The 18,294-nt window shown below is 48.0% G+C and overlaps 1 protein-coding gene across 1 annotated transcript in view; it reads left to right on the top strand.

The window, feature by feature from the left end:
• Window positions 1-18,294, top strand: part of SLIT3 (slit guidance ligand 3) — a 724,331-nt gene that overhangs the window by 653,046 nt on the left and 52,991 nt on the right. The window contains exons 21-24 of the mRNA XM_069555989.1: window positions 2,534-2,602; window positions 4,471-4,542; window positions 5,343-5,414; window positions 16,087-16,158. Of these exons, the coding sequence (XP_069412090.1) occupies window positions 2,534-2,602; window positions 4,471-4,542; window positions 5,343-5,414; window positions 16,087-16,158 (285 nt within the window). The remainder of the gene's footprint in view (window positions 1-2,533; window positions 2,603-4,470; window positions 4,543-5,342; window positions 5,415-16,086; window positions 16,159-18,294) is intronic.

Genomic DNA, 18,294 nt, shown 5'->3' with positions numbered 1-18,294 from the left:
GGTGGGAATGAATGAACTGGCCCACGTCCCCTCTCAAGGGTAGCAATTACCTTTGTGATTCATCCTCAAACAAGACTGCCTTCTCAGTCTTCAGCCACATTCACGTGTCTGATGAGTAGGGCGGTACAGGACCCCAAAGTCCAGGCAGGTCTAGGCTCAGCCTCTGTCTGTCCAGGAGGAGTCTCCTGTTGATGTACCCTTATTCTGAACCCTGGCCCTTCCTGTATGGTCATCCTGCTGCAGACCATGCCCAGGGTTTCAGGTACATGCCTGTTTCCTCAGTTTTGAGATGTACATCAGAGATGCTCAACATGGAATTAGGGTTCTGAAGGTAAATCCTAACTCAGCTCTCCACACCCTCCAGTAGCTAAGTAGAGGCCATAGGGAACTGTGGTAAAGACTGGAGTCAGAGAGACCTGGGTTCAAGTCCTAACTCAGCCATTGCTCACGTTGTGACCTTGGGCAAGTGTTTTAACCTCTCTGAACTTCTGTCAGAATCTGTGAATCCCTGCCACGTTAAGGATATTGTGAGGGCCAGGTACAATGTGCGTGCTTTATTCAACAAATAATTTCTTGAACACCTACTGTGTGCCGCTCTGTATACTGTCTGGGGCCTTCAGTTCAGTTCAGTTGCTCAGTTGTATCCAATTCTTTGCAACCCCATGAACTGCAGCATGCCAGGCCTCCCTGACCATCGCCAACTCCCAGAGTTTACTCAAACTCATGTCCACTGAGTCCGTGATGCCATCCAACCATCTCATCCCCTGTCATCCCCTTCTCCTCCTGCCCCCAATCCCTCCCAGCATCAGGGTCTTTTCCAATGAGTCAACTCGTCGCATGAGGTGGCCAAAGTACTGGAGTTTCAGCTTCAATATCAGTCCTTCCAATGAATATTCAGGACTGATCTCCTTTAGGATGGACTGGTTGGATCTCCTTGCAGTCCAAGGGACTCTCAAGAGTCTTCTCCAACACCGCAGTTCAAAAGCATCTATTCTTTGGCACTCAGCTTTCTTTATAGTCCAACTCTCACATCCACACATGACTGCTGGAAAAACCATAGCTTTGTCTAGACAGACCTTTGTTGATAAAGTAATGCCTGCTTTTTAATATGCTATCTAGGTTGGTCATAACTTTTCTTCCAAGGTGTAAGCGTCTTTTAATTTCATGGCTGCAGTCATCATATGCAGTGATTTTGGAGCCCCCCAAAATTAAGTCTATCAGTGTTTCCCCATCTATTTGCCATGAAGTGATGGGACCAGATGCCATGATCTCAGTTTTCTGAATGTTGAGCTTTAAGCCAACTTTTCACTCTCCTCTTCCACTTTCATCAAGAGGCTCTTTAGTTCTTCTTCACTTTCTGCCATAAGGGTGGTGTCATCTGCATATCTGAGGTTATTGATATTGCTCCTGGAAATCTTGATTCCAGCTTGTGCTTCATCCAGCCCAGCATTTCTCATGATGTACTCTGCATAGAAGTTAAATAAGCAGGGTGACAATATACAGCCTTGATGTACTCCTTTTCCTATTTGGAACCAGTCTGTTGTTCCATGTCCAGTTCTCACTGTTGCTTCCTGACCTGCATACAGATTTCTCAAGAGGCAGGTCAGGTGGTCTGGTATTCCCATCTCTTTCAGAATTTTCCAGAGTTTGTTGTGGTCCACACAATCAAATGCTTTGGCATAGTCAATAAAGCAGAAATAGATATTTTTCTGGAACTCTCTTGCTTTTTCCATGATCCAGCAGATGTTGGCAATTTGATCTCTGGTTCGTCTGCCTTTTCTAAATGCAGTTGAGATTCACAATTCACATACTGTTGAAGCCTGGCTTGGAGAATTTTGAGCATTACTTTGCTAGCATGTGAGATCCATGCAATTGTGTGGTAGCTTGAGCATTCTTTGGCATTGTCTTTCTTTGGGATTGGAATAAAAACTGACCTTTTCCAGTCCTGTGGTCACTGCTGAGTTTTCCAAATTTACTGGCGTATTGAGTGCAGCACTTTCACAGCATCATCTTTTAGGATTTGAAATAGCTCAACTGGAATTCCATCACGTCCACTAGCTTTGTTCATAGTGATGCTTCCTAAGGCCCACTTGACATCATTCCAAAATGTCTGGCTCTAGGTTGGTGATCACACCATCATGATTATCTCGGTCGTGAAGATCTTTTTTGTACAGTTCTTCTGTGTATTCTTGCCACCTCTTCCTAATATCTTCTGCTTCTGTTAGATCCATACTATTTGTGTCCTTTATTGTGCCCTTCTTTGCATGAAATGTTCCCTTGGTATCTCTAATTTTCTTGAAGAGATCTAGACAAGAGCCCTGCCATCATGGAGGTTAGCAGCCCAGTGGAAAAGCATCCTTAGTTGAACAATCATGCGAATAAATAGTAGATGGCAAATGTAGTTTGTGCTTTGAAGTGGGAGGGCGGGGCAAGAGGGGAATAACTATGAGAGAGCAAAACAGAGACCCAGTCAAGCCTGGGAAATCACAGGAGGCATCTCTTTGCCCAGCATGACTCTGCACCTCTCTTTCAGGTACCTGGAAGGAAACCACTTAACAGCTGTGCCCAAGGAGCTATCCAGCCTCCGACATCTGACACTCATGTAAGGAGCCCAGCATCAGTGGGACATCAGTGGGATGTTTAGTTTTCTCTCCTAGGGGAGCTTAAGAAACAGGTGCAGAGGAAGGGGAGGATGGCACTGCAGCCGTTGGGGTGTTCCTGCCCTTCTCCCTCTGGGTGGAGCAGCAGGAGACAGCTAGGAAGAACAGGCCAACCACATGCGCTGGGCCTCACCCAGTGAGGGCTGCACACAGAAGCACCCAGGGCCCAGCCTCCATAGCCACCTGCGTCACCTCCCTCCTTGCCTTTGGAGCCTCTGACCTTCCGGGCTCCCAATTAAATTCCTGAGATCCCTTAGTCTTCAGTTTCTTGCAAGCAGTGGCTGCACTCAGGATGGCCAAAAGCACAAATTTGCCTTTTCTTCTTCCTGCTTCTTTAGTTACTCAGTAAAGGTTCTAAGTTGTTTGTTGTATAGTTGCTAAATCATGTCTATCTCTTTTGCGACTTCATGGACTGTAGCCCTTCAGGCTCCTCTGTCCATGGGATTTTCCAGGCAAGAATACTGGAGTGGGTTGCCATTTCCTTCTCCAGGGCATCTTTCCCACCCAGGGAGATAGTTCAAATTGAGACTCCTTCAGGTGGGAGCTGCCACTGTCTCCAAGTCTGCCAAAACCCAGGAAAACCCCTGAAGGAGGAGCAGGGTTGCTAGGCGTGAGTGGGGCTCAGGATGCTGGCTGGTCCATGAGCTTTGTCTCTCAACAGCCTCATTGCCTCGCCAAGAGGGCAAGCAGGATCCCTGGGCAACTGGTAGTTGAAAGATGCCCCATGTGCTAAGGGGCAGGGAGCCCTGGAGCAATGGCCCTGGACCTCAGCTGATGGTAGGAATCATCACAATACTTTAGGCTTTGTTTTAAACACTGACGCTCAAGCCCACACTGGACTAGTTAAATCAGAATATCTGGCCATGAAACTCAGGTCTCGGAGGACATAAAGCCCCCCAGATGATGCTAATGTACAGCTGATGCTGAAAACCACTGCTCTGGATATGTATCCCTGGTGAGAAGCTGGAGCTTGCAGTTGGCAGAGGATCACACTCCCACCAACCTCATTCCCTCTAAGAAAGAATGTGATAAGATGGGAGAAAATGAATGCTGGGAGAGAGGGAAGGTGGAGGGACTGTGAAAGCAAGAATTGATCAAGGGGAATAAAAAGCTCTAGAACAAGAAGAAACTGTTATCTTGTGCATTATGTTTTGCTGGTAGAATAAATTTGATGAGTAGACAGCTGTATAAATGGATGAATGAATAAATGGCAGTTACTTGAATGACTGATTGAATAAATCTTCAATTAAAAATGAACATTTGTACTAATGAGTGGATAGGTGAATAGATGGATGGGTGGATAGATGGATGGATGGGCAGATGGGCAGTGAGGTGAACAGGTAGATGGACAGACGAATGGGCGGATGGATAGATGGGTGATGGACAGATGGGAGGATGCGTAGATGGGTGGATAGGCAGACAGAAGGTTGGACTGATGGACAGCTCGGTGAATGAGGAGATGGGTGGACAGACAGATGGGCAGATGGGTGGATGAATGGGCAGATGGACAGATGGACTGATGGACATATAGGAAGATGGAGGAATGGATGGATGGCTGGATACATGGATGGATTGGAAGATAAGTGGATAGACAGATGGACAGGTAGATGGATGGATGGGTGGATAAACATGGGATGAGATGGGAAGATGGGTGGATGGACGTATGGACAGGTGGGTGGATGGATAGATGGGTGAGTGCTGAATGGATGGATGGATGGCTGCTTGGGAGGCACATGTGCCTGTGTGGAGGTTGGGAAGACCCCACATGCAACTAACAATACAATGTGACCCTTCCGTTTTCTTTTCCTAGTGACCTGAGCAACAACAGCATTGGCATGCTGACCAACTACACCTTCAGCAACATGTCTCACCTCTCCACCCTGTGAGTACAGAGAGCTACTGTGTTTAACATGGGCTTGGCACAAAGTGCATCCTTCCGCTGTCCCTCAGGCTTACGTGCCCTGCTCTAGTGATCCTCAGGACGGTGGCTGACCCAGCACAGGGCAGACCCTCATCATCAGAAGGGAAGCAAAATAGGTCATAACTCTGGGCAGGTAGAAAGGGGTTGGCACCTAATTGCTTCTGAAGTTCATGTCTGGAATACCTTCTGTGATTTGTGAATTTTCCCTACTCAATTATATTTTGCTCAGACCCATTTGGACTTCCCTCATGGCTCAGACAGTAAAGCGTCTGCCTACAAGTGTGGGAGACCTGGGTTCAATCCCTGGGTCGGGAAGATCCCCTGGAGAAGGAAATGGCAACCCACTCCAGTATTCTTGCCTGGAGAATCCCATGAACAGAGGAGCCTGGTGGGCTACAGTCCACGGGGTCGCAAAGAGTCAAGACATGACTGAGCGACTTCACTTTCAGATCCACTTATTACCCATTAGCTCTGTGCACTGTGAGCACTCACCATCTGACAGTAGAGGGAGATGACAGCAAAGCTGGTCAGGGGCCAGCCTGCTAGGAGCCCGGGAGGAAATGGGGAGATGAAACTGGGAGCTTCTGGAGTGGCAGGGGATGCTTCTCTTCCCTTTATCCTCAGGGTGCTTTCTGCCAGTTTATTAAATTGGTGAAGGTAAAGAAACCATTTGCTTTGGCTGGTGCACAGTGTGGACTCATGCATGCGGCAATAGCTGAGACTAGGAGGGGCCAACAGAGCCTGTGTGTCCTTTTCCACAGGATCCTGAGCTACAACCGGCTGCGGTGCATCCCTGTCCACTCCTTTAATGGGCTGCGGTCCCTCCGAGTGCTGTGAGTACCCCAGTGAGCCGCCTTTGACTTAGACTTCGCTGGTAACGGCAGACAGGACTGAGCACTCTGTTCCCTGCTTGCCGTTACTCAAAGCCCACGTCCCTCCCCACCCAACACTCGTAATTTGCCCCATGGGGCAGAGAGAACTCATGCTTAGGAGTCAGTCATTCCTGGTTCCAGCCCACTTCCTCTTGAGCAACCTGGCGCACATCACTATCCCCTCTTGAGTTCCTACTTCTTTATGTGCAAAACGGGATCCATAGCACCTGCCTTGCGAGGATTATGATCTGTAGTTACATGTGATTATACTCTGCATCCCAGCAGAGCCCAGTAGGCAGCACTTGGCCTCTCTTCTGATGGTCATTATTTCACAGCCAGCCCCCTTGGCTTCAGAAGGGCCATGGTAACAATGCAAACCTCTGCAAGGAAACTGAGCTCCTGCCTCAGAGAGCCCAAGCTGGGAGCCAGCGACCAGGGCCCCCGCACACACAGCTTTCTGTTTGGAATGGAGTCGACTCACAGAGCTCTTGAAAGTTTTAATACGTTGTTAACATTGAAATATCAGGAGGTTTTTTCCTATCAATCCTGACTTCTATATACGCTCTTGGAAAATGGAGAGACCTGGCCCTCCCAGGTTCCCCTCTGCGTTCCTGTAGGGCTGAGCAGTCTCTGTGCAGTCAGCAGCCTCCACACCAACGCGCCCCCCCACCAACTTAGCTCCGTAGCCTGGCTGGGCTACGCATGGGTAGGGGACAGCCAGCTGAGGCAGGTGACCTCTGAGCAAAGGCGAGATGGCCGTAGGGTCCCTTGCTTTCCAGGCATGGCTCTGCCCCTCCCCAGATGTGTGTCTTCTCATCCATGAAATCAGATAATGAGGGCAGTTGCCTCACAGAGTCTTATGAGGATTAAATGGGATACTGTGTGTAAAGCACTCAGCACGGCTCCGTACATGAGAAACACTTTATATGCGTTTGTTATGGCTGTTTTCACATCGACACTTGCCACAGCAGGAGTGGCACCTCACTGCCACCCCTCACCCTGGGCCCTTTGTCACCTGATTTTTGTGCTTTGCCATATTGCACCTGTTTTCTTGGCAAGGGAGGATCCTTTGAATGATAGTCCTGTGAGAAGAGAGATGCCAAATACTCCCAAACCTATCAACTTCTTACCCTTTTGGACTATAATGACTATAATAGTCATAGCCATATTTTACAGGGCTTTTTGTGGTCATTGCCTCATGGAATCTTCTGCAAACAATGTTGTGAGAGTGAGAGAATTATACCCATTTTAAAGATAGGAAAACTGAGGCCCAGATTGGTACCATCACTGGACCAAAATTCAGCGGTCAGGAGGCTGCAGAATCAAGCTTTCTGACTCAGAGCCCCAGGATCCTTCCCAGGACCCAGTGATGGTCAGCAGACAGCACCCAACAAGTGGGTCCGTTCATGAGCCTCCAAGCTGATGTGATTTATTGAGGCCCACAAAACACCAGTGTCAGCGACAACTCCCACCACATGTCATCTGTGCTGTTATTAAAGATCAATTCTCTAGGGGCAAAAAAGTTCCCGCGCTGACAGTGTGCAATCTGTTATTGTCACTTATTTATTATCCAGCTTCTCAGGGGAGCTGGAGAATACCAACATCAGCAAAACCATTTCCCTGTTTCGACCTGAAGACAATGGGGCTCGTCTCACTGGCCGGGACTACGGCTGGACCTGCTGCCCCACCACCGCTCAATCCCAGCTTCTTGACCCCCCACAAGTCTTCTGGTTCTGGGCATAGATGGGCTGCCATGGGTGGGACCCACCATCTCAGTGGGGTCTGTGTCCATGTGTTCATAATTAGAGCCGTTCTGGCTGGGGCAGCTCAATGTGTGGAAGGGAGAAAGAGGTTTGCCTGTCCATCTGTCTGTCGACCAGGGTGGTGGGGTGCACAGAACCCCCTGCCCAGGATTCCCTGCTTCCTCAGCACCTCGTTGGTGTCATTCCAGGACCAGAGCTGTCACTAGTTCACCAGGAGTCCACAGACACGTCCAACACACTTACGTTTGTCTCTTGACTTCAGAACGGGTAGGCTTTTCGCAGCATCATTTTAGAATGATGGGCTCTCGAACAGCAAAGGGGATCTTAGAGGCTCTCATCCAAACTGTCTGCCTCAGTGGGGAGCAACCATTCTCTGCATAAGGGCCGAAGCAGGAAAAATTAAAATGTTTATGGGCTACATTTCTTCTATGATATTTGTATCCTTTCTTGCAGTAATTGCACACCTAGGAAGTTTTTACGAAAAAATAATCCAAAAGGAGAGAAAGGTTCTCTGCATTAAGACCTTAGTTGCACTGTTATTTTTAACCTAAATTTTAAATATTACTCAGAAGGGCCATAGTGGGAATACATAAGGAAAGCATGGTGCAACCGGTCGATGAAGTACAATTATTAAAAGAGGTAAAGAGGAAAACTAGAGAGCAGAGTGGGAGCCTGTTTACTACACAGCATTATGTGAAAAAGTAAACCTAATTTGTGTATATGTTACAACTATAACTGGTAAACGTTGATAACCACAAAGGACTATAACGGAGCGTGGGTAAATGAAAAGAACCATTGAAGGCTAACTTGGTAACATCAAGTCATTTCTGTAATAAATGAGGACAGAGGTAAAGATGAATGAAAGTAGTAACATTTATAATTTAGAGGGGTGGGAAACAAAGTAGGCTTTTTTTAAGGTTTTTTTGGGCACTGGGTCTTCAGAGCTGGACACGTTCTCTGTTGTGGCGAGCGGGGGCTACTTTTGGTTGCAGTGTGGTGGCTTTTCCTTGCTCTAGGCGCGCGGACTTCGGCGGTCGCGGCCGCGGGCTCTAGGCGGCACAGACTCCAGTAGTTGCAGCACCCGGGCTCAGTAGTTGCAGCTCACAGACTCTGGAGTGCGGGCTCAGAAGTTGAGGTGCACAGGCTTAGTTGCTCCATGTGGAACCTTCCCAGACCACATATCAAATCGGTGTCCCCTGCATCGGCAGATGGATTCTTCTCTACTGCACCACCAGGGAAGTCCCAGATAGGGCTTTTAAAATAAGTAATTGTAGTATCAGTAGCTGCATGTGGACATTTGTATATTCCTTTCTCATATCTAAAGGATTCCATTAATTTGATTAAAACTTCAGAAATGATTCGAGACCCTGGGATACTGGCAGTTTGGGATGAAGAAGGAGGATGAGCAGCAAGGTCTAGCTATAGAAAAAGGCCAAAAAATGTTCTGGAAAGCAGGAAGAAAGACCTGACATTTATGAGAGAGAGGGGGAGAGAGAGAGGGAGGCGAAATGAGAGGAGAGAGATGGAGTTTGTGTGTGTGTTGGCAGGTGGATATGAATATATTTCAGATAGTACATTGGTCGAGAAGCTTTGGAGTATAAAATATTGTGTGAAAATATGCTTTTCCTACCTGACTCCTAATCTAAAAATAGCTGGAAGAGAACTTTCCCCCAGACATTCTAGACCTTGGGGGATCCGCCTGTTCCCTGATCTTTGCCCCACCCCGAGCCACACACGTTGAGTGCGTGTGGTCCCAGCTGTCATTGCCCAGTCACAAGAGGGCCACCTGGAATCAGCGCCGGGAGCACTGTGTCAGTGTGGGCTTGTGAAGGAGCAAGCGGGCCACTGTCATTCATCATCCTCTGTATTTTTAGCTCCTAGTCCCTGAAGTAAGTCCCTGTGCTTGCTGCGTATGCACCCAGGGCTGTTCTTCACTGCTCAGCTGACTGTATGGACCCTCCCTGCAACATCTCTGTGAAGGGCCCCATTTGCCCTCTGCTTGATTACCCTCAGAGACCAAGAACTCATTCTCTTCCAGACAACCATATTCCTGGTTTTTGGCTGTGTGACATGAGGGATCTTAGTTCCCTTTGCCCCCTGCAGCAGAAGTGTGCAGTCTTAACCACTGGACCACCAGGGACCTCCCCGGCTGGGGACCAGATATTGAACATCAGACAGTCCTGGAGAGCCAAAAGGTGACTCCTTGTGACCTTCAAACCATGGCCCTAGTTTGGCCCTTTTTGGTGCCACACACACAAAAAAAAGTTTAATTATGAGTTTTAGAAATCAGGAGTGAATCTCAGAAATTATCCTGTCCAAACCATTCATTTAAAGACAAGGAGACAGATTCAGAAAGGTTGAATGCCTTGCTCAAGTTCTTTCATTTATTCATTCTTTCCTGAATGCCCACTGTGAGTTACTGCTATGCTCAACACTGGGAGGAAGAGGGTGGAAAGAGCGAAGGTAGCAGTTTATGCTTTCAGAGAGCACATGGTCTAAGGGGACACAGAGCAACTGCCAGTACTGGGTGATGCCTGTAAGAGAGCCACAGGAATACAAGAGAGGCACTCACACCAGTGCTGGTCGTCAGCAAGACTTTCTGATTTAAAAATAGTTCTCACTGCTGACATTTATTAAACGCTGACTGTGCACTGCACACTGGGCTCGACACTTCTGTTACATTGTCATATTCACTCTTCCCATCAACTCTAGGAAGAATATACCACTATTATCCCCATTATCCAGATGAGGAAACACAGGCTTGGCAAGATTGAGTAGCTTTTCCAAAGTGACACACCAGGAGAGTCAAACTGGGATTTGAACCCAAGACTGTTTGCTGTCTGAATTACTGCTGTTAACTTCTGTTCTGAAGGCTGAGTCTGAAATGTCAGAGGGAGATACGTAAATTGGGATGGAGTAAAGAACATTCTGCTGCTGCTGCTGCTAAGTCACTTCAGTCGTGTCCAACTCTGTGCGACCCCATAGACGGCAGCCCATCAGGCTTCCCCGTCCCTGGGGTTCTCCAGGCAAGAACACTGGAGTGGGTTGCCATTTCCTTCTCCAATGCATGACAGTGAAAAGTGAAAGTGAAGTCGCTCAGTCGTGTCCGACTCTTAGCAACCCCATGGACTGCAGCCTACCAGGCTCCTCCGTCCATGGTAGGCAGGAGAAATATACAGTCTCTGGACAAGCCTGGAAGTCGGGAAGGATGTGTGTGTGAGGAGTGTATACAGGAAACTCCATGAGCAGCTGGAAGGTGGCTTCTGGGGGTGGGGGCAGGGTGGAGACTGCTGACTAGTTACAAGGTGGGAGCAGGACCAAGGCTGGAACCCGTGTCTCTTGGCTTCCAGCCTATTGCTCTGTTTACCGCCTTCCATCCTGCTCCATTGTGGGTTACCATCTGTTTATTTATTTGGCCATACGGGTCTTAGTTGTGGTGTGTGGAATCTCTAGTCACAGCATGTGGGATCTAGTTCCCTGACCAGGGATCAAGCCCGGGCCCCCTACATTGGGAGCTTGGCATCTCAGCCACTGGATCACCAGGGAAGTCCTGGTCATCATCGATTTTTATTGCCTCTCAATTCAGACTTTTCTTGAAGACTGGGGGTGGGGGAGGGTATGTGGCCTCTTTAAAAATAGATTTTTATTTCCTACCCAGAGAGGGCTGGGATAAGAATTAAAGAGTGGGGTGGCATGAAAGATATGGGCAGAGAGGTAAGGCACACGGGGCGGCTCTGCCAGAAGTCACCGTGTCTGCTGGAACCCCACACGGGGCCCCTTGGGAACAATAGGCTGCAAGGCTTCAGGCTTCCACTTTGGGTGAGTAATGCCTTGAGAGGAGTGGCCCCAGTGTGTCTGAAAACAGGGAAGGGAGGAGTCAGGAGAGTGTTTGCAGTAATCCTGACTGACACGAGGGAGGGCTCACTGTGTGCTGGCCCTGCATCAGCTGAACCATCCGTAAATCCTCGCTTAGGAAGCAGTATATGAGATCCCTTCCCGAATGAAGGCAAAGACAACCAGTTCAAACTACCTTAGACAGAAATAGAGACTGTATCAATGCAGGGAACTGAAAAATGCAATAGTAGGTATTAGGTTCTAGGGCCAGATGCCAGTCCCCCGGGGGTACTGTCGGAAATGCGCCTCTTTCTGCCTCACAGAGTGAAACTGCCTCTGTCCTCATAATTCCAAGGAAAACCCCAGAAATGTCTCCATTGACTTGCTTAGGTCACATGCTCAACCTCAGAGCAATCACTATGCCTCCGATTGGGCAGACCTGGCCCATAGCTCTGCCCACAAGGCCAAACCGCTTGGACTCAGAGGTGGGGAGGGGTGAGTCCCCACGGAAGAGGGAGGAGCTGTTAACAGAAAAGAGGTGTTTGATGTTGATCAACCCATATCCCTAAAAATATCTACTACAAATTGTTTAGTTGCTAAGTCGTGTCCAACTCTTTTGCGACGCTATAGACTGTAGCCTGCCAGGCTCCTCTGTCCATGGGATTCTCCAGGCAAGAATACTGGAAAGGGTTGCTGTTTCCTCCTCCAGGGGATCTTCCCAACCCAGGGATCAGTCCTGTGTTTCCTGTGTCGCAGGCAGATTCTTTATCACTGAGCCACCAGGGAAGTAGATATTAAGAACGCCTCTATTTTAGAGATGAGAAAACTGAGGCACAGAAAGAATACGTCAGTTGTCTAAGTTACACAAGCATTGATTATCAGAATAAGGATTTGAACCCATGTTTTCTGGCTCTAGACAGCTCCCAGGTCACCTGGGAGTTGCCTAGTTTGCTCAGAAGAGAATTCACCCACCCCATCCCACATTTAGGACAAGGGCAGTTCATGTCATCTGTTATACAGGCCGTGAGCATCACCTAGTTATGCAGATCCAGGTTCAGGCGATGAAGAACTGGCGGGGAATGGTTACGCCCTCCTGCCGCCTTCCTGATGTTCTCACATGCATCCTGGAGTTCCCCAGGCTGCTTGAACACCACCTGAGAGTCAGGTGGAAAAAAGGAGTACCAGGCGCTTGAAGATGAGTCATGTCCAGTTCAGAGTTGCTTGCCAGCACCCACCCCGCATCACCCTCTCCCTGCCCTCCCCACCTCCATGAGGTATAAGGGAGAATGACGGAGAAAAGTGCTTCCCAGGAGGGCGCATTGGTCCCACTCCCCTGGCATTCTTTAAGAGGGTGACTGGACATGCGAGAGTCCTTCTTTGGGGGCCAAACCAGAAGCCAGAACCTGCAGCGTAGGCAGATTTCTGGAGCATCCTCCCAGTAAATTACAGCCCCATTACTTGGCAGTTTATAGAGATCTCAGTGGCTCAGCTCATAATAAATGGGAGTGTGACTTGCAGGAGTCACAGGACCAAAGCTGCCTTTGGGTCATTTGGTGTTTTTAAATTAGAGCTTTGTGCCTCTCCAGGGGCCCGAGCCACATTCGGAAACGATTAACAATGGGGTTGGGTGCATTTGCTTGCAAACAGCAAGCAGTCCTGAAGACATCCAAGTTAATAGCAGTCCGGAGCCACTCTGATTCATAAGTGACCACATGGATTAGAGACTAAATGATACTGATGGATGTGTGAGGAAGTGCTTCAGCCCCTTCTTATCCGGGAAGGTGAGAAGCTACACGAACAGTGTTTAGAGGACTGGGCACTTTCATCCTGTTGTCCTGGCTGCCTAAGCATTGAGGACCACGACTCAAGGAGAGGAGGGATGGAGGGGAAGGAGCTTATGGTAATGAGGAGAGCAACGCGGGACAACCAGCTGTGTTCTGGAGGACCAGGGCAGCAGCATCACCTGGGAGCGTGTTAGAAATGCAGAGTCCACTGAATCAGAATTTCTGGGAATGGGGTTCAGAAACGTGCGTGTGTATTACCCGCAGCGCTCGGTCAGCTCAAGATGCTTTACTTGTAATTAAGTGTAATTAAGCTCACATCTATATTCCAGCTGAAGACCCAGGGCAGGCTAACATCAGCTAACAGGAAAACGAAAGAGCAAGTTCCTAAGTTATTATCCTGTTTACACTTCCACAGTCAATGTTAATCACCCCTCATTCAACTAGGGCTCCCTTCGCAGCCCAGGGGATGGTGCCCAGCAGTCACCAAGGAAACCTTTGAGTTTCTGTGAATATCCTCCACCTTGCATTTCCCAGGCCAGACCCAAACTGAGTCATCAGCATGGGGATTTTTTTTCTTTGCAGTGGATGACGCATCCCTCCATGGGGAGATAGCCCACGAATTGGGGATTCACTCGTGTTGTTACTTGAGCAGCAAACCCATGTTCCTTCAGCTTTTTCACAGACCTGTTCTCCAGGCATTTATTGAAAGCTCAGTGTGTCCCCACCCTGCAAGTGAGAACAGCTCCCAGTTACTGCACCACAGAGTGGAGAGAGGTGTGATTAATGCCAAGCAGGTTGCCTGGCCCCTCAGACACACTGCCAGATAATAAACATGACAGTAAGACCCACGTATGTGTGTGGTTGATGCCAAACCCTTTCCCATAAAGATGAATGTCCAGCTCCAGGGAATCTCTCCAGGGTCCGAGTGCCCCCTTCCCTCTGTCTCCTTAGCTGGGGTTGACAGCAGTTCTCAGTTCAGTTCACTCGCTCAGTGGTGTCTGACTCTTTGTGACCCCATGGATGCAGTATGCCAGGCATCCTTGTCCATCACCAACTCCCAGAGCTTGCTCACACTCATGTCCATCATGTTGGTGATGCCATCCAGCCATCTCATCCTCTGTTGTCCCCTTGTCCTCCCACCTTCAACCTTTCCCAGCATCGGGTCTTTTCCAGTGAGTCAGTTCTTCCCATCAGGTAGCCAAAGATTTGGAGTTTCAACTTCAGCATCAGTCTTTCCAATGTATATTCAGGACTGATCTCCTTTGGGATTGACTGGTTTGATCTCCTTGCAGTCCAAGGGACTCTTAAGAGTCTTCTCCAATACCACAGTTCAATTCTTAAGTGCTCAGCTTTCTTGAAGTCCAACTCTCACATCCTTACATGACTAATGGAAAAACCATAGCTTTGACTAGATGGACTTTTGTTGAAAAAGTAATGTCTCTACTTTTTAATATGCCGTCTAGGTTGATCGTAGCTTTTCTTCCAAGGAGTAAGTGTCTTTTAATTTCATGGCTGCAGTCACCATCTGCAGTGATTTTGGAGCCCCCCAAAATAAAGTCATGGCATCTAGTCCCATCACTTCATGGGAAATAGGTGGGGAAACAGTGTCAAACTTTATTTTTTGGGGCTCCAAAATCACTGCAGATGGTGACTGCAGCCATGAAATTAGAAGACGCTTACTCCTTGGAAGAAAAGTTATGACCAACCTAGATAGCATATTAAAAAGCAGAGACGTTGCTTTGTCAACAAAGGTCCGTCTAGTCAAGGCTATGGTTTTTCCAGTGGTCATGTATGGATGTGAGAGTTGGACTGTGAAGAAGGCTGAGCGGCGAAGAATTGATGCTTTTGAACTGTGGTGTTGGAGAAGACTCTTGAGAGTCCCTTGGACTGCAAGGAGATCCAGCCAGTCCATTCTGAAGGAGATTGGCCCTGGGATTTCTTTGGAAGGACTGATGCTAAAGCTGAAACTCCAGTACTTTGGCCACCTCATGTGAAGAGTTGACTCATTGGAAAAGACTCTGATGCTGGGAGGGATTGGGGGCAGGAGGAGAAGGGGACGACAGAGGATGAGATGGCTGGATGGCATCATGGACTCAATGGACATGAATCTGAGTGAACTCCGGGAGTTGGGGATGGACAGGGAGGCCTGGCGTGCTGTGATTCATGGGGTCGCAAAGAGTCGGGCATGACTGAGCGACTGAACTGAACTGAACTGAACTGAACTGAACTGAAAATAAAGTCTGTCACTGTTTCCACTGTTTCCCCATCTATTTGCCATGAAATGATGGGACCAGATGCCATGATTTTGTTTTTTCGAATGCTGAGTTTTAAGCCAACTTTTTCACTCTCCTCTTTCACTTTCATCAAGAGGCTTGTTAGTTCTTCTTTGCATTGTGCCATAAGGGTGGTGTCATCTGCGTATCTGAGGTTATTGATATTTCTCTGGGCAGTCTTGATTCCAACTTGTGCTTCACCCAGCCCAGCATTTCTAATGGTGTACTCTGCATATGAGTTAAATAAGTTAAATATACAGCCCTTCTTTCTGTCTCCTGAGCTGGGATTGATAGCATTTCTCAATCCCCCTTAAATCTCTCTAGGTAAATATGAAGGGAACCAGTTTCATGATCTGTACCAGACATTGTTCAAGACCTTTTATGAGTATTAATAATGGTTAACCATTTAGTACTTAGAAAATGCCAGGCTCCACATGGACTAATGCACCCACAGCTACCTGCTATGGCAAATCTCCTTACTTTCTTTCATTCCCATTTTACAGTAGGAAACCACGGCACAGAGAGGGCGAGTAACTTTGCCCATAGTCATACCGCTGGTAGGTGGCAGAGTCAGAGTTTGAATACAAGCAGCTCAGCTCCAGAACACCCCATCTCAACCACAGTTCTCCCCATTATCTCTGAAACCCGTGTCTTGTTTAGATCGCTCTCTCTCTCTCCATTTTTGAGGTGTAAAAATGGAGGCCCCAGAAAGGAAAATAACTCACCCAGTGTTCCACAGCTGAAAGGGACTGATTTCTGATTCCATCCCACGTCTAGTGCATCTCGGTCTTTGCCAAGCCCTCTACCCAGTGCACTGCCGCTTCTGAGCTGAGTGTGGAAGCAGCCGTGCTCGTGACTTACAGGAGGGCCCCTCCCGCCCTGTGGGCTCAGAGGCGGCGAGCCGGCCTGGGGCGCCGAGAGAGGGGAGTGAGTTCACAGCACTTTCTGAAGGTTGACCTGCTCTGTGCTTCTGCTTCAGCACCCTCCACGGCAACGACATCTCCAGTGTTCCCGAAGGCTCCTTCAATGACCTGACGTCTCTTTCCCATCTGTAAGTAGCCCTGTTTCTCCCCTCCGTGCATCTACTCAAAACAGGAAAGCCTGTAACACCAGGAGTAATAGTGTCACCGTTACCACCTCAGTGTGATTCTTTCCGTATGTATGGAACATGTTTTATTGACAGAAACACACCCACACTGAGTACCTTGTGTGTTCCCAGCTTCTGATGCCTTCGTGAGCAGCAGCATCAATTATGTAAACAATATAAATGTTTAATAAGAATGAACATAAAACTCTTACTATGTGCTCAACACTTTAAATGAATTATCTCATGTATTTCTTATAGCAAATCAGGCAGTTTTATCCCATTGGGAGACATGGTGAAACTGAAATTAAAAAAGCTGAAGACTTGGTCCAGGGGTTGCACAGCTAGTAGGTGGCAAAGACCTGGTTCAAATCCAGGTTTGCCTTGATGCCAAAACACAGATGCTCTCCAAATTCAGAATTAGGTAGCCCCTCCCATTTCACACAGGGGATACTGGGGCCCTTAAATATTAGGTCCTGCGTATCTCTCCCAGTGAACATGTTTGAGTCTGTATATCAACTCTCTGTATATTTAATTATTTTCATATTGTGCATATATACTACAATACTGATATACATGCATATTATAAAATAGTCAAAAGCTAGAAAATTAAAAGTGAAAGTCACTCAGTCGTGTCTGACTATATAGTCCATGGAATTCTCCAGGCCCAAATACTGGAGTGGGTAGCCTTTCCCTTCTCCATGGGAACTTCCCAACCCAGGGCTCAAACCCAGGCCTCCCACATTACAGGTGGATTCTTTACCAGCTGAGCCACAAGGGAAGCCCATGAATCCTGGAGTGGGTAGCCTGTCCCATCTCCAGCAGATCTTCCCAACCCAGGAATCTCTGCATTACAGGCAGATTCTTTACCAACTGAGCTCTCAGGGAGGCCCGGAAAAGGCTCTCATTAAAACTCAGTGGAAGTTTTCACGTTTTCTTCCCAGACAGCACTTTGGAGGTATCTGCACTGGACGTGTCTTTCTTTGTAGGTTTCCCTCCCCTACATTTTAAAGCTGAGTGCTATAGGGGAGGAAAACTTTCCTTATACCCTCTTTGGTTCTATGGCCAGCCTGACATAAGAGACATTAACAGGAGAAAAGCATATAAATCATTTAATGTTTTTATGTGTACATGGGAGTCTTCAAAAGGAAATTTAAAATCCAAAGATACCAAGGTTGATAGACATTGTCTGTCTGTTTGTTTGTTTTTTCTTGTCCGTGCTGCGTGGTTTGTGGGATTTTTAGTTTTATAGTTCCCCAGCTAGGGATTGACCCTGGGCCCAACAGCATTGAGAACGCAGACCCCAAACCAGTGGACCACAAAGGAATTCCTGTATATGTTTTTACAGAAAGAATGAGACAGTGTGGGGCTATAATAAGACAAAGGGCTTCCTTGGTGGCTCAGTGGTGAAGAATCCACCTGCCAGTGCAGGAGATGCAGGAGATGGGATTCGATCCCTGGGTCGGGAAGACCTCCTGGAGGAGGGCCTACCAACCCACCCAGTATTCTTGCCTGGAAATTCCCATGGACAGAGGAGCCTGATGGGCTATAGTCCAAGGCTTCGCAAAGAGTTAGACACAGCTAAGTTACTATGCACCCATGTAACAGGACAGAGGGGCTTGGGTGAGAGGCAGTAAGTCATGGGACAGTGACTAGGAAATATTTTAGTAGGTTTATTTGTACAGATCCATTCTGGTGTCAACTCCCAGTCTCTGGTGATAAGAATGTTCTTTTCTTTCTAGTGCAGGGAGGGTACCTTTCTCATAGGAAATGTGACCTGCTTTTAGGCAGAAACAGCATGTCGTGTTTCTTAAGTGCCTTCAGCTCAAAACAGTCACTAGCCAATGCAGCATATTTGAACTGGCACCCTCTGAGCCCCTTTTGGTGGCCTGAAGCTGCCTCCTAGGTTGCTGGGCATCAAAACCTTCTCTCTGAGTTTATCCTCCAGTACACCCTTTAGTGGGGCAAGAGAGCCAGGTAATCAATGGCAGAAGGCCCCAGAAGCCTCCCGGAGGGGCTGGAATTGGGGACGAGTTGAGGATGGGATCTCACCAGGGTAGGTGAGACCATACCTCAGAGAGGGAAGGAGCTCGGGTGGGGTTG

The sequence above is a fragment of the Ovis canadensis genome, chromosome 16 (assembly GCF_042477335.2).
Source record: "Ovis canadensis isolate MfBH-ARS-UI-01 breed Bighorn chromosome 16, ARS-UI_OviCan_v2, whole genome shotgun sequence".
NCBI classification, from domain to species: domain Eukaryota; kingdom Metazoa; phylum Chordata; class Mammalia; order Artiodactyla; family Bovidae; genus Ovis; species Ovis canadensis.
This window is presented reverse-complemented; position numbering and strand designations above follow the sequence as displayed.